The sequence below is a fragment of the Perognathus longimembris genome, chromosome 4 (assembly GCF_023159225.1).
Source record: "Perognathus longimembris pacificus isolate PPM17 chromosome 4, ASM2315922v1, whole genome shotgun sequence".
NCBI classification, from domain to species: Eukaryota; Metazoa; Chordata; class Mammalia; order Rodentia; family Heteromyidae; genus Perognathus; species Perognathus longimembris.
In genome coordinates, this window is record NC_063164.1 from 60,344,105 (window position 1) to 60,360,044 (window position 15,940).

Genomic DNA, 15,940 nt, shown 5'->3' on the forward strand with positions numbered 1-15,940 from the left:
ATATGACAGAGTCCAAATGGCACAGTGTGCTTCAGGTTTTATCCAAAGTAACCAAAGATGAACTCTTGTGTCTTTGTTCACATAATATAAAACCATTACTGACAGCTTTCGAGAAATAAATGTGAAATCAGAAAAAATCATCCTTATATAATCACTAACTTTTGTGAAAGATCTGTGTATATATAATCTTAACTACATTAGCTGTGAAGTTTTAATATGAAAAATGTTATTGCTATATCTGGACTGTTCAATAAAATCCCATGCAAACCCATACTTGTATGAGTGCATATAGATAATATAAAACAGAGTATTATTAAATATTCCCAAAATCCTCCTCATACATAGTTGCCCATAACTAAAGATATTCCTACCTGGCCTCTAATGTATCACTTATGTTACATTTCAGAAGCAATTCCATGCACTTGGCCCTATGACTGTAGCATAAAATGTAAAACAGATTTTGCATTGAAAAAGGTAATACTCACTGAAAAACAAATCATATACATCCATACCTGTGAATAAAGAAAACACTAAATATGTATTTTATGTACAACCTTGTGAAATAATAATAAATACTAACCAAGTAAAATGAATGATAAGCTTTAATTTTCTAACATATTATATTTCATGCCTGTTTACTTTCAATAAAATTATCAAGAAAATTCAGTGAAAAGGATAGGTTTTTTTAAAATAAATTACAATGAAGTAGCTATCTATCTATCTCTATATCCTCATCCCATTAAAAAAAAAAAAAACTTAAAGCCAGGCCCCAGTGACTCATGCCAGTAATCCTAGCTACTCAGGAAGGTGATAGAGGTGATACTCAGGAAGGATAGAGGTTCAAAGCCAACTAAGGTTAAAAAAAAAAAAGTTCTAAAGACTATCAATTAGCCAGCAAAATGCTGGTATGGAAGGAAGGGAGGGGGCAGGGAGGGAGGGAGAAGAGGGAGTGAGGGAAGGAGAGAGAGGGAAGGAAAGAGAGAGGGGGTATGGTATGGAAGGGAGGAAGGGAGGGAGGGAGGGAAGGAAGGAAGGAAGAAAGGAGGAAGTGGAGGAGGGAGGAGAGGGAGGAGAGGAAGGGAGAGAAAGAGAGAGGGAGTGAGGGACAAAAAAAGAAGGATGAAGAAATAGAGAAAGGAAGGAAAGAGATAAGGAAGGAGGGAAATGGAGGGGAAGGGAGGAAAGGAAGTAAAATGCTTAATTTCCTTTCATGTATTTAATTAACTAAAATGCAAATCAAAATCACAACACTATACCACTTCACATTCATTAGAAAGGTTATATCAAAAATACATTAGCAAAATCATATGCATATATGTACATATATATGAAATTATAGCAGTGTTATGTATAATTGCTAAAAGTTAGAAACTAAATGATAATAGGACAAGAAATAAAATTCTATAGATCAATATAATGTATATTCAACACTATACTTTCAGAGATCATTTCTATAGTTTGTATTATTATTCAGTATAATAAATAGGAATACATTTCTGATACATGATAAAAAAAAGACCTAAAAATATTCTACTTAAACGAAGATAGATGCAAAACTATCTTGTATGGAGTATCATTTAAGGAAATAGCCACATAAACCAAATTTTTAGAAGGAAAAAATTGGTCAGCCAAAAATGAATCATCATTACCTAGCACCAAAAGCTTAATTGTACATGGCTGAAAAATAATACGTGGTGGGAACAGTGAAATAGTATAAACTGTATTATAGTGATGGCTGCACAAATTTGCTAAAAAATTATTGAGATATGCACTTACAATGAAAGAGATCTGTGACATGCATATATCAAGTTGTCAAAATAAAAGTTAAAGAAATAAAAAGGAATGGTCCTAGTTATGGGATGACAATGAACATAACGGAGTGGATGAATAAATATTACTATACTTGAGCTGATACATCTGGTAATTATTAGACAATATTCTGAGCCAGACATAGCAGTTCACACCTGTAATGCAAGTAATTAGGCAGCTGAGGTAAGAGATCACAAGCCTGATGTCAGCTTAAGTTGTAAAGCAAGTTCTGGGGAACCTTAGGAAGAGAATGTTTCTTCTGAGACTTTGATTTCAGACTTTCAGAACCATAAGGCAATAAATAAGTGGTGTACTTTCTTATATCAGCTCTTATAGCACCATCCTTCAACATCTCATCAAGGGAAACAAGCTAGTAGATACAATGAGAAATAAATTATCATGACCTTCCTCAAACCTTTCACTGATACACTTGAAATAAAAAGCTTAGCAATAATTCCAAAATTAAATGATTAGTGATTTCCTCAGGCATCTAAGGCAATAGCCCCACCGTGGGAAAACTAGTAGGAAAAGAAGCTAGTTTTATGTATTTATTGAACAAAATCAATTTTTCCAAAAGCTTTCATTTTTACTTACTTATGTGACATCACATAAAATAATAATAACGGTTTACTTAATTGATTAATAAGTCCATTTATTTTAAGCAATTTTTCTAAACCAATGACATGAATATGTTAGTAATAACACTTCATTTCACTCTAGAGCTTATAACATTTCTATAGCACCAAAAGTTACCTCATGCTCTTTTCTAGTAAATGCACCTCTATCCATAGGCAACCATCACCTGCTTTCTGCTGATCTGCATCTGTTTTCTTCTGAATTCACGTTTACATATATGACAGGGATCCAATGTCTTATTAAACTTGTAGTATTCTAAGATATTGAACGTAATATTCTAAGATATTGAATTCAGTTTAAAATAATTAATTTTATCTGGACATATGGGCCATAGGAAGATAAGTATGGGCCTATAACGCCTAGCTACTTGGGAGGTTGAGACTTGAGGATCTTAAAGCCAGCCCAAACAGGCAAATCTTCAAGATTTTAATTAGCAAAAAGTTGGAAGTAGAGGCCTGGCTAGTGGAGTTCCAACTGTGAATGGAGTTAGCAAGAGCACAAGGCTTTGAGTTCATGCCTCAGTACTGGCACAAACAAAACAAAAAATGGTCAATAACTAGGAATTTGGTATAAAATATAATAAGATAGTGGGGCTGGGGATATGGCCTAGTGTCAAGAGAGCTTGCCTCGTATACATGAGGCCCTGGGTTCAATTCCCCAGCACCACATATACAGAAAACGGCCAGAAGTGGTGCTGTGGCTCAAGTGGCAGAGTGCTAGCCTTGAGCAAAAAAGGAAGCCAGGGACAGTGCTCAGGCCCTGAGTTCAAGGCCCAGGACTGGCCAAAAAATACATATAATAACATAATAGTTTTTGAAGGCAGATCAACAACGATCTCACAAACGGTTGACAACAAAAAGTGAAGTGATGTTCCACTTCCCATCCCTAATTCAGATAAATGTATATACATCAAAATGGTGAGACAAAGGATAAAAGTCAAATCAATGCAACAGGGATACTTAAAAGACAATAGTTGGAAATTATACAACTTGGGGTGGAGGGAGAATAGGAGAGGGGGAAGGTGAGAGAAAAATAAGGGAAGAGGTAACAAGTTTGACAAGAAATGTACTACCTTACGTATATAACTGTAACCCCTCTGTATGTCACCTTGACAATAAATTTAAATTTAAAAAATAAGAATTTACTAAACTATTTTTAAAAAGTGAAGTTGAAATTCAGTTGTTTGATGTTTCTTATGTCAAAGCTAAAAGAGGTCAAGAGAATATTCAAAAAGATAATTTGGAGAAAAAATATTTGGATCCAAGTAAAATAGATCACTTCTTCCTTTGTATGTAGAATGTTCCATGTACTTTCTCAATTAAGCCTTGAGCACACATTCTCAAAGACCTCTGGGTCTGCAATAATTTGCTGAAACCTTTATAAATCTTAACTGTATCATAACAAAACAAATAGCTATGTATGGGACTATATGTGTTTTGTTTTTTCATTTTTATTAGTACTTTATTTCCTGCCTGCATGATTTAAACACAATTTTTAATTTAAATTTTACAATTTTTAATTTAATTTAAATACAATTTTTCAGATCCTTAACCTCGTCCATACAAGCAACACAGATAATGTCTTACTGGGAGTTTTAAGATTTTTTTTCGGATAAAACTCACTATTGTAAATAACTTAACAGTTCTTACTACATTCACAAAGTTATACAACTCTCCCACCATCTAATTCTAGGCCATTTCTAACACCACAGAAAAGAAACTCTGTATCTCTTTCAGTTACTCCTAATATCCCTCATGCAATTACTAATCTACCTTGTGTCTCTAAGGATTTGCCTCCTCTGAACATTTAATTTAAGTGGAAGCATGCAATATTTTCATAGCATCGTGCATCATATAACATTCATATTTGATTGGAAGGGTAGATATAAAGGACCTTTTTTATTTTTTATTTTTTTATTTTTTTGGCCAGTCCTGGGGCTTGGACTCAGGGCCTGAGCACTGTCCCTGGCTTCTTTTTGCTCAAGGCTAGCACTCTGCCACTTGAGCCACAGCACCACTTCTGGCCATTTTCTGTATATGTGGTGCTGGGGAATCGAACCCAGGGCCTCATGTATATGAGGCAGGCACTCTTGCCACTAGGCCATATCCCCAGCCCCTTTTTTATTTTTTAATCAACTTTAAAGGTGTGGAGTCACTTTATAATTAGATTAAATATTTCAGATTCTGGATATGTACTTATTAACTATGTGAAATTGGTTAATTCATTTCTTCATCTATCAGGCTGAAAAACATTAACAATCTTTTAGGATTATCATGAGGATTAGAGATACTTGTACCTATTAGCCAGAAACATTATCTGTTATTACTTCAGGAAGACTGCCTAATTGTCACTCAGATAGATGGTGACTCTATATTAAAACAGAGACTGAACATTAGTGCAGGTAAAGAATGATAAGCTAAGAATCAAGAGATTTAAAAACCAGGCAAAGCTCTGCTGTCAATATGTCCTTAAATATTTGTTGTATATCTTTGCTGTTCAGTTTCATCACATGTAAATTAAGAATCTGGTCTAAATTCTAGTGTATGGTTGATTTATACAGTCCTCTCTTGAAAATGTTTATGAATCTGTCTATTAGAAGGATGGTATCAATAATTAATAACCTTCCGCAACAAAAAGTATACCAGATCCAGATGAGTTAGCTGAAAAATTCTATTAAATCTCTAGGTAGGAATTACACCAAATCTTTATAATCTTTTTAGGAAGAAAATGTCAGTCTGAATACACCCTATCTTTTTCTAGAAAGTCAGCTACTCTAACATCAAAACCAAACAATTACATTATTTTTTAAAAGGAAAGATCAAAGGAGGGATAGGAAGGAAAGAAGATAAGAAAGGAGGAAGGACAGAATGAAAAATGACCAGTCAATTACAATACCAAACTTCAAGCTATATTATAAAGCTATAGTAATAAAAACAGCTTGGTATTAGCACCAGAACAGGCCTGAAGAACAATAGAACAGAATTGAAGACCCAGAAATGAACCCACAGAACTATGCCTACTTAATCTTTGATAAAGGAGCTAAAAAGTAGTCTGGAAGAAAGATAGCCTCTTTAACAAACAGTGCTGGCAAAACTGGTTCAACACATGCAACAAACTAAAACTAGATCCTTTATATCACCCTGTACCAAAATCAATTCCAAATGGATCAAAGACCTCGAAATTAAAACTGATACCCTGAAACACTAAAGGAAGGAGTAGGAGAAACACTTGGGCTCCTTGGCACAGGACATAACTTCCTTAACAAAGACCCAGAAATGCTACAAATCAAAGAAAGGATGGACAAATTGGACTGCATCAAACTGCAGAGCTTCTGCAAGGCAAAGGACAAAGCTCACAAGATAAACAGAAAGCTCACAGATTGGGAAAAGATCTTTACTTGCCATACAACGGACAAAGGACTCATATCTAAAATATATGCAGAACTAAAAAAATTACATTCCTCCAAAACAAAACCTCAAAGAACCAATAGGCCCATCAACAAGTGGGCTAAAGACTTAAAAAGAGACCTCTCTGTACATCAGTTTGATAATAAAAAAAAAATTGGAAAAAAAATTTAAAAAATTAAAAAAAAGAGACTTCTCTGATGAGGAAATGAGAATGGCTAAGAGACATATGAAAATGTGTTCTACATCACTGGCCATAAAAGAAATGCAAATCAAAACAACATTGAAATTCCATCTCACCCCAGTAAGAATGTCCTATATCAAGAAAACTAACAATAACAAATGTTGGAGGGATATGGCCAAAAGGGAACCCTACTTCATTGTTGGTGGGAATGTAAACTGGTTCAGCCACTCTGGAGAGCGGTACGGAGATTCCTCAGAAGGCTAAACATAGAGCTCCCCTATGACCCAGCTGCCCACTTTTGGGCATCTACCCCAAAGACCACAAACAAGAATACACTAAAGCCACCAGCACAACAATGTTCATCGCAGCGCAATTTGTCATAGCTAGAATTTGGAACCAACCCAGATGCCCCTCAGTAGACAAATGGATCAGGAAAATGTGGTACATATACACAATGGAATTTTATGCCTCTATCAGAAAGAATGACATTGCCTCATTCATAAGGAAATGGAAGGACTTGGAAAAAAATTATACTAAGTGAAGTGAGCCAGACCCAAAGAAACATAGACTCTATGGTCTCCCTCCTAGCAAATAATTAGCACAGGTTTAGGCTAGCCACAGCAGAGGATCACAAGAGCCCAATAGCTATACCCTTATGATCACATAAGAGGATGCTAAGTGAAATGAACTCCATGTTATGAAAATGACTGTTATATCACTGTTGTAATTACTTTCAACATGCGATGTGAAACTATAGCTTCTATTATTGATGATCCTCTTGTATCACCTTCCTGTGGTTGGACCTGCACTATATCTGTATCTTATCTGAGTACATTGGAAACCATGTATACTGGTATTAGAACTAGGAAACTGAAAGGGAATACCAAAATCGGGAGACACAGGGTTAAAAAACAAATGACTACAAAAGCAATACTTGCAAAACTGTTTAGTGTAAATGAACTGAACAACTCATGCAGGGAAAGGGAAAGGGGGTGAGGGGAGGGGCAATGAGGGAGGAGGTCACAAACAGTACAAGAAATGTATCCAATGCCTAACGTATGAAACTCTAACCTCTCTGTACATCAGTTTGACAATAAAAAGTTTTAGAAAAAGAAAAATGGACCAATCACTTATGAATATAAACTTAAAAATTTCCCAAAAAATATTATAAATCAAATCAAATAATGAATAAAAGAATTATACACCACAAGCCAGTGGGACTTATCTCAAGTGGGCAAGGCTGAGTCAACATTCAAATGTCTATTAATATCATCCATCATGGGGCTGGGGATATGGCCTAGTGGCAAGAGTGCTTGCCTTGTATACATGAGGCCCTGGGTTCGATTCCCCAGCACCACATATACAAAAAAATGACCCGAAGTGGCGCTGTGGCTCAAGTGGCAGAGTGCTAGCCTTGAGCAAAAAGAAGCCAGGGACAGTGCTCAGGCCCTGAGTCCAAGGCCCAGGACTGGCCAAAAAAAAAAAAAAAAACCTATCATCCATTATATCTGCAGAATAAAGAAACAAATCAAATGATCATCATCAAATAATACAGACGTATCTGAAAAAAATTCAACACCATTCATGATTTAAAAAACTCAATAAATTAAGAACTGTAAGAAATTTCCTGAATTTGATAAAGAATAGCCACACCAAACAACAACAACAACAACAACAAAAGCCTACAGCTAACCTCATACTTAAACTCATGGTTAAACTCAGCTTCTGCATTAAAGCAGAAACTCAGAAAGGGTGTTCTCTATGGCCAATGGAAGTCTAACCAATGCAATAAGAAAAGAGAAGACATTACCATATGATAAGACAAAACAAGAAAAGGTATATAGACTAGAAAGTAAGAGACCTTTATTGCATATAACATTGTTTAAGTGGAAAATGTCACTTGCTTTTTGTGTGTCTCCCAGTACTGGAGCTTGAACTCAGTCCCTAATGATCTTGCCTTGCTTTTTCACTCAAGGCTAGTACTGTAACACTTCAGCAACATTTCCACATTTTTGCTAGTTAATTGGAGATAGAAATCTTCCAGATTTATCTGCTTGTGTGTGCTGCCTTCAATCAATAATCTCATCCTTCTAAGTAACTATAATTACTGGTGGAACCATTGGTGCCTGACTTAAGTAGAATACTATATATACTCAATAACAGCCACAATACATCTCCTGGGCCTAGTTAGTGTTTATTTATAACAAGGTGGAAAGATACAAAGTTACTTTACAAACACCAATAGCTTTCCTATATATCAGCAGTGAATTTGAAATTTGAAACACAATGTTATAAATACTGGCATCCTCCCCAAAATTTAGGTATAAACCTAACACAGTTACATAAGATCGATACAAGGAAAACAATAACATACAGATTAAAATATCAAAGAATTACAGCAATGGACACATATTTCATGTTCATTGAGAGGTTCTAATGGCAGTTTTTCCCAAATTTGGTCTGTAACACCAAGGAAATCATGAGGGGGAAAAAGCAGTTATTTTGTGAATATTAACAAATTTGATCCTCAAGCTTGTGTGGAGAGACAATAATTTATAACAGTCAATGTATTATTGTAGATGAAGACTGAAGCTGGAGAAGTGATACTACTCAAGACATCATACTCAAAACTTATCAACACTTATTATAACTGTACAATATGCAAAAGCATGGTATTAGTAAGTGTAAGAAAGTACATCAATAGAACAGAATAAAGAGCCCAAAAATGAACTCAGAATCTTTTTAAAGACTGGGAAAGTTGATATTCACATACAATAAAAATGAATTTAGGCACAAATTTTAACAGCTAGAAAAAATTCACTCAAAATTAATCACAATATAAAATGCAAGACCTTAATTCTTTAGAGGATGGCTGGGCACAGGTGGCTCATACCTATAATCCTAACTACTCAGGAGGCTGAGGCTACTCTGAGGATCACAGTTCAAAGCCAGCTAGCACAGGAAATAATGTGAGACTCTTATTTCCAATCAACCACCAAAAAATAAAGCTGTGGCTCAAGTAGTAGAGCACTACCCTTCAGCAAAAAGCTAAGGGACAGTACCAAGGCTCTGAGCTCAATCTCAGTACTAGCACCAAGAAATTAGTAAGTAAATAATCTTAGAAGATAGGACTTATAAAATCTAGATGACCTAGACAAGGATTTGTAGCTACAGCATCAAAACAACACCCATGGAAGAAAAAAGTGACAAATAGACTGAATTGCAATTTTAAACACTCTGCCTTATAAGAGACACTGAAAAGAGAATGAGTGGGTAAACAGACTGGAAGTGAATATTTGCAAAAAGATCCTGATCAAGGTCATTACACAAAGCACTCTTAAAACTCAACAATAAAAATTAATAATAAAGCAAGTCAGATAAATCTGGGTCAAAGATCTTAACAGATATCTATAGCACCAAAAAAATATATGTAGAATTGGCAAATAGTATAGAAAAATGCTCCACAAAATATACCATCAGAAAAAATGGAAAATAAGGCAGTAATATAGTAGTACACACCTATTATAAGGCCAATATCCAAATCACTGCCAATACCAAATGCATGGGAGGACATGGAGCAACAGGAGGGCTCCTTCATTGCTGACATAACAGCAAAAGGTATGGCCATTTCAGAAGATAATTTTGTGCAATCACACTCATTGGCATTTAACCAAAATAGTGGGAAGTTTATGCCCACATCAAAATGGAATACAGATGTTTACAGCAGTTTTTCTAATAATTTTCAAAACCATGAAGGCAACAAAGATGACCATCAGTAGGTGCATGAATGAACTGTGGTACACCCAAACAATTGAATATCACTCAATGCCAAAGAAAAATGAGCTATCCCTGTCTTTCCATGGCACACATTACCCAGAATGTACTTCTGTCACTTACTCGTGAACAAATTATTTTCTTTGGAAAAAAAAAGAGAGAAATAAGCTATCAATCCAAGAAAGAAGCCTAAATGTATATTACTAACTGAGTAAAACCAATCTGAGAAAACTACATACTATGTGATTCCAAGTATATTACGTTATAGAAAAGGTACAACTATGGAACTAGTAAAAAAAAAAATCTAGTTATTTCTAGTGGGGAAGGAAGGGTGAATATACACAGTACAGGATTTCTAAAGGGTCATATTCTGTATGAAACTATAATTTGATATGCACCTCATTAAAAATATCTAAATCCATAGACTATCCAACAACTACTCCAACCAAACCTTTGAACCTTGTTTGATAATAATGCGACAGTGTAGATCATCAAATTGTAACAATTAACTTGGGTAGGGAAAATTTTAATAGGGAAAGAAGAGTGCTACATGGGAAATCTCAGTATCTTCTACTCAGTGTGACTATGAACATAGTTGCTCTAAAAAATAAGCCTATTAAAATACATATACACAGAATTTCACAAAAATACACTGAACATCAATCTTTCTCTATCTCTAAAGAAATGTAGCATATCCCAAAGAGCATAAGACAATTGTTTATTATAAAAAAATGCATCAAGTATTCAACTACATTTAATTTATCCAAAAATTGAACATGGGATGGGGATAGAGCTCAATGGTAGAATTTGGCACTCTTCTACTCATTCATTGCTTGGAATTTGTCCTGGAGTCAATTCTAGTACCACGAAAAAAGTAATTAAATAGAAGTAAAACAATATTGACAGTGGTCTCTTCCCACACAGCCAAATAATTAAGTGCATTATAGTGTATGGAATATGAGAAGGGAAGAGTTGAAGTTTCTTTAGGCAACAGAGTGGAGTGACACCTACATTTTTCCAACCACTCACAACATGTTCTAAAACACTGCTATATAGACTTATGAAGTAATCATCATGGTCAGAATTAAATTATATCATAGAAGTGTGGTTATATTCTGATCATGCTTTCAGATTCTGTCTCCCAGATTTTTCCTAACTTTCCATTACAAATTATCCCAATTCCTACTCTAGCCTCAATATTTTAATCATAAACTTTATATACTAGCCTTTAGACTTACCACCCACCTTAGTACCCTATACATGTATTTTACTTCCTATAGTTTCACCATTCTAGTATAAGAATGCCAGTCATGAAGTAGCAATGAAGACTGCTACAATATAATGCTGCCTATATACTATCATGTGTTTTATGTTTGCTTTAAGTTCAAACTATAATTTATGTTACAATTCAAATAAAATAAAACACTGTTACTTAGACAAGCCAGGTGTTCTTTTTGTTTGATGTTTTAATCCTATTTCTTCTCTCTAATTTAATAATCTAGAGAATTTTTCATAATTTCTTTCTCATAAATAAATGAATTCTATGAGCCTAGGCCATTTAGAAATATGAAGTTAACATAAATATATGTGTTAAAATCCACCATTTGTTCTATAATATGCATTCACCTTTCAAAAAGTAGCCTTTAGTTTATTACCTCATAGAAGTTTTGTGGCAATTTAAAATAACTTCCCTTTCCTCATAGAACATGAGAATCTTATATAGCATGCAAAGTGAACAACTATATACCACCCAAGACTAAAGTGCATATGTACCTATCTCAAAAACAATGACAAAATATTTAAAGGTAAAGCAGCAAATCTCTTTAAAAAATGCAATTGAGTCTTATCTCAAGACTAGATAATGATTTCCACAGAGACAGGTGTTTTTGTCAGTCTTGTTTGCTGTTCTATTCCCAGAACTGGACAAAAATAGGCATTAGATAAATCTCCTGTACATGCTTGTTCTAAAACTTCAGACACGCCAGGCACCAGTATATCATGCCTGTAATCCTACCTACTCAAGAGGCTGAGTTTTGAGGATTGTAGCTCACAGCCAGCCTAGGCAGAAAAGTCTATGAAACTCTTATCTCCAAATAACCACTCAAAAACAAGAAGTGGCACTATGGCTCAACTGGTTGAGTGCTAGATTTGAGCACAAAGAGGCTCACAGACAGCGTCCAGGCCCTGAGTTCAAGCCCCACAACTGACAAAAACTTCAGATATAATACTTATCACTACCAAAACTAGACTACAGTATACTTGGGGCCTAACCCGTCAAGTACCAAGGTCTACAAAGAGCAATGATGGCTAGTCTAGTGAAAAGAATTCTCTTTGAATCCTTAATTATTAAATAAGGATTCAGAAATAGGGAATATATTGAGGTCTCATCTACCACTCCATTCAGATGAATTGTGCTTGCATAAGAAGTAAACAGATTCTTTAATAAGAATCTTTTCTTTCATTTCACTTCTATCAGAATCAGTACATTTATTCGTTTGACATACTTTCCTATCTATAATTTCCTTTCTCGATACTTATCTACCTGTTTCCAACTTTTTTGTACCAGCACTAATCATGGTTTTTAATGGCTTTTCAACCATATGCAAAGTTTCCACATCAGTTATTAAAACTTTCACATCCTACCTTCATTGTACAGTCTTTTCTTCTGCTGTTTTCCATATTTCCTCCTTCATAGATAGTACTAAAGATCAACTTTAATGGAAACCCTACATCTAAAATTAATCACAATGTCTATATTTCCATCAATGATAAAGTAGCAATTATCTTTTATTCAGCAGTTATCCTAGACGCTAGGAACTTCACATAGGTCATTTCATTTACTCATCATAAAACCCAGATAAAATATACCAATCTGTTCCCATTGTTCTTAGACATAACTTTTTCAAAGTTGCAGAACAAACAAACAGCAATTCTAGGACTTAACAGTGTGCTTAAATATTGTTCTCTACTCTGCCTCTCACATAATTATTTGCAAAGTCATCTGAATAATTTTCTAAAGCAAAGTCCAAAGCTATTTCTTCCCTTTTCATGTCATAAAAATTCTAGTCCAACAACTGTGTTAAGCCTACTGACGAATGCAATATAAATATATTCAATTCCTTTTTTTTCTAATGTCTGAACTAGTTTTAGAAGACCTATATTCCAGCCCTGGCTTCATCACTATGTGACCTGAAACATGCTACTCAACTCCAAGTACATCCATGTCTCACCTTTATAATAAAGGTAAGGAAATCTCATTTGCATAGCATATCTGTTTTAAGAACTAAAAAAGCAATAAAGATCATTGGGAAGGTTGAAATATACAAATATAAAATTGGACCAAATATGCACCCTCCTTTCTAGCTTCTCATGTTCATTTTTCTTATAAGTGGTCCTGTCTTACCATTAAATGTGCTATTCTGTTCTGGCTATACTCCATGAAACACAACTTTCAAAACTGTGACCTTCAAATTTTTCTACTAGACTTTTTGTAGACCTTTCTTTATAGCCAAACTTGTGTTTTATTTCTTATTTTAAACCACAAACTGGTTGCCCATCTAGCCCAGTAATGTCATCCATTTCTAAATTCCTCCAGTTAATCCTCATTTGGTCCTAAATCCTTTAACTGTTCCCAACAAGTGACAATCCTTAAGCCACATCCACATCAAACTGGCTGCAGCCAGCTTTTCTAGGACAAGTTCCAATCCGCCGCCACCCTTGCCGCCAAAAAGGGGATTTTTTCCCCTTATATTTAATCTTTTTCAAATCTCCATGCTGTAATTCCTGTGTATAGTTAGTCCCTCTTATCCAGAAAAAAAAATGTTGCCTTTTATCTACACTTTATTCTGAGTAGCCACAGAACCTTAGTTATGGATTTATTTTGGCCAATTTAAGTTTGGGAAGACTGACAGATCTTTTAGTCATATTTTGTATAATAACTCCAATTTGATTGCACACAGATATGGCTCGACTTTTAAGCAAGCAGGTTCACTGACAGGCTGGCTTTCCTTCCCTCTCTAATACTACCCTTGCCCCTTATTTGGGTTCTATTCTCCCAGGTGACTCCTGCGTTCTTCCCATCTCCCTGCTCCCTCTCTGCCCGAACCCAGCGTCCTCGTTAGTCCTTGGGAGCACTGGGCATGCTCCGTAGTCACAGCTGATTCCGGTGCAATCTTTTTGCAGCCTTTGAGCCGGCAGGAGAGAAAAGGCCCTGAAAACACAGTGGCCCAGAATTTGCTCATCACCCCTACAGTTTTCTGCCATTCAGTGAAGTGCTCAAAAACTAGGAATGGACTTGGAAATGGAGAGCTTACTGCCAATCCCTAGTCTGCTAGGTAGATCACCAACCTGAATAACCTAGAGCTGAGAACAGCCCCCCTTGTCTGGTTTGGTGCAGGGAGGGGATTTCTGCTTCTCTGAGCTGTGACAGCGTTGATAGATGTCTGGAAGCTAGTATTTGGCATCTCAGCTGCGTCAAGAAAATACTGAGGTTTTTCCTCTTTTTTTCCTTGGACACAGCAACCTCATCTCCTCCAGACTAAAAATGATGTTGCCTGAAGATCTCCAAGGACCGTGAGCCAGGCAGAGAAATAGTGAGAAACACAGGCAAATCAATTACTTATCCAAAAATTAAATCTAGGTAGGCAGCTTAAGGACCCAGAGATAAACAGATGGGCTATTTGCAAATGACAGTACCGAAGCCTTTCAGATACTCAAATCTGAATTGTGTGCCTAACCCCCCAGAAAAACACCTTTTTTACACATGAATCATGACACACACATCTCCCTGTGAGAGAGACTGACAGGTCACACACATACACGCACAACCCTTTCCCCTGGTTTCTGCAGAAACTAAATCACTTCAGCTGCAGTAGCTGCAGATTCCCTCACTTCACTGCCTGAGGATGATACATGGGGAGAAAATGTATCAGGGATTAAATAGGATAAAGGGGGGCTTGATTGCAGGGGCTTTGAGACACCACTGCACTGCCTGGGAAGCAGAGACAAGCAGTAACAGACAGGGAGAGAGATACACAACTGCCCCTGCTGCTAAAATCTAGCCATTTCTTCAAACAGCCACAAACAGGAGTGAAACATTTCATCACCATAGTGCATCCATATTGAGAGGGGGGGAGGAAATCATGTGCTTTGCTTTATGCATTTCAGTCTCCGGAGATGGGAGGAGACCCCTGTCCATATGTCGTGGGAGCTATTCACCACCCCAAAAGTAAGCTCTCTGCACCTAGCTAGCACACCACTTGCCTGACAGGTTTTGCAGGCAAGACGGTTAATCTATTTGACAGCAGGTTGTCTCTTACCGTAGGCAGCAGCGGCTCCATTTGGGCTCCCTGGTCTTTAATCTCCATGTTCCGTAAAGCCTCTGGAATAAGCACCTTGCTCTGCAGTGTCTTCAGTGTCTTACCCTCAGCCCGGCACTCGCTCTGCTTAGTATTCGTATCAGGTAGCTCTGAAGCAGGAGGCAATTGCACACTCCAACTCACCAGAGTCACATGGCTCCTACTCACTCGGGCTGCTAGCCAGGTTTTGCACTGAATGCCTTGGATCTCTGGGCCGGTAAGAGAGATCCCCCAAGCCCTGTATCACTGCCCACACCTGGCTACTTGTGTAAAATACAGCCTGCAGTGCTGCAAGTCTAATAGGCATTAAGAATTTTACCTGAGGTGCTAACATCTCACGCAGGGAAATTCAAACTGGCCCTCCAACCTGATTAGTCTAATTTTTTTTTAAATACCTCTTTATTTAAAAGTTTCAGCTGGGCACCATTGGCTCTCACCATCCTCATTCCTCTGGAGGCTGAGAACTGAGAATCACAGTTTGAACCCAGCTGGCAGGAAAGAGGGTAACACTCTTATTTCCAATAAACTACTCAGAAAAATCCAGAAGTGAAAGTGGCTGGTGCTATGGCTCAAGTGATTAGTCTAATTTTGACACCTTGAAGCAACTTACTTATTCCCATAAAGCCACAAGAGATGTAGTTGAAATAAGATCATGTTAACACAAAGGTCATCTAGGTGTTCTGCTCTAAGTCCCTAAGTTTTTTGTTTTTTTCAACCTGGTAAGACAACCTCAAAATTGGTATTAATTTAATTAGTCACATGGAACTATTCACTAA

At 36.4% G+C, this 15,940-nt stretch overlaps 1 protein-coding gene across 4 annotated transcripts in view; it reads right to left on the minus strand.

Annotated features, from left to right (window-relative positions):
* Positions 1-15,256, minus strand: part of Slc4a10 (solute carrier family 4 member 10) — a 267,507-nt gene extending 252,251 nt beyond the window's left edge. For 3 of the 4 annotated variants that reach the window (XM_048345335.1, XM_048345332.1, XM_048345330.1), the window contains exon 1: positions 15,126-15,234. In XM_048345335.1, the coding sequence (XP_048201292.1) occupies positions 15,126-15,173 (48 nt within the window). In that variant the 5' untranslated portion in view covers positions 15,174-15,234. Of the gene's footprint in view, positions 1-15,125 lie in introns of all 4 variants that reach the window. The other variant, XM_048345333.1, reaches the window with a different exon arrangement.
* Between the last annotated feature and the right edge of the window lie 684 nt (positions 15,257-15,940).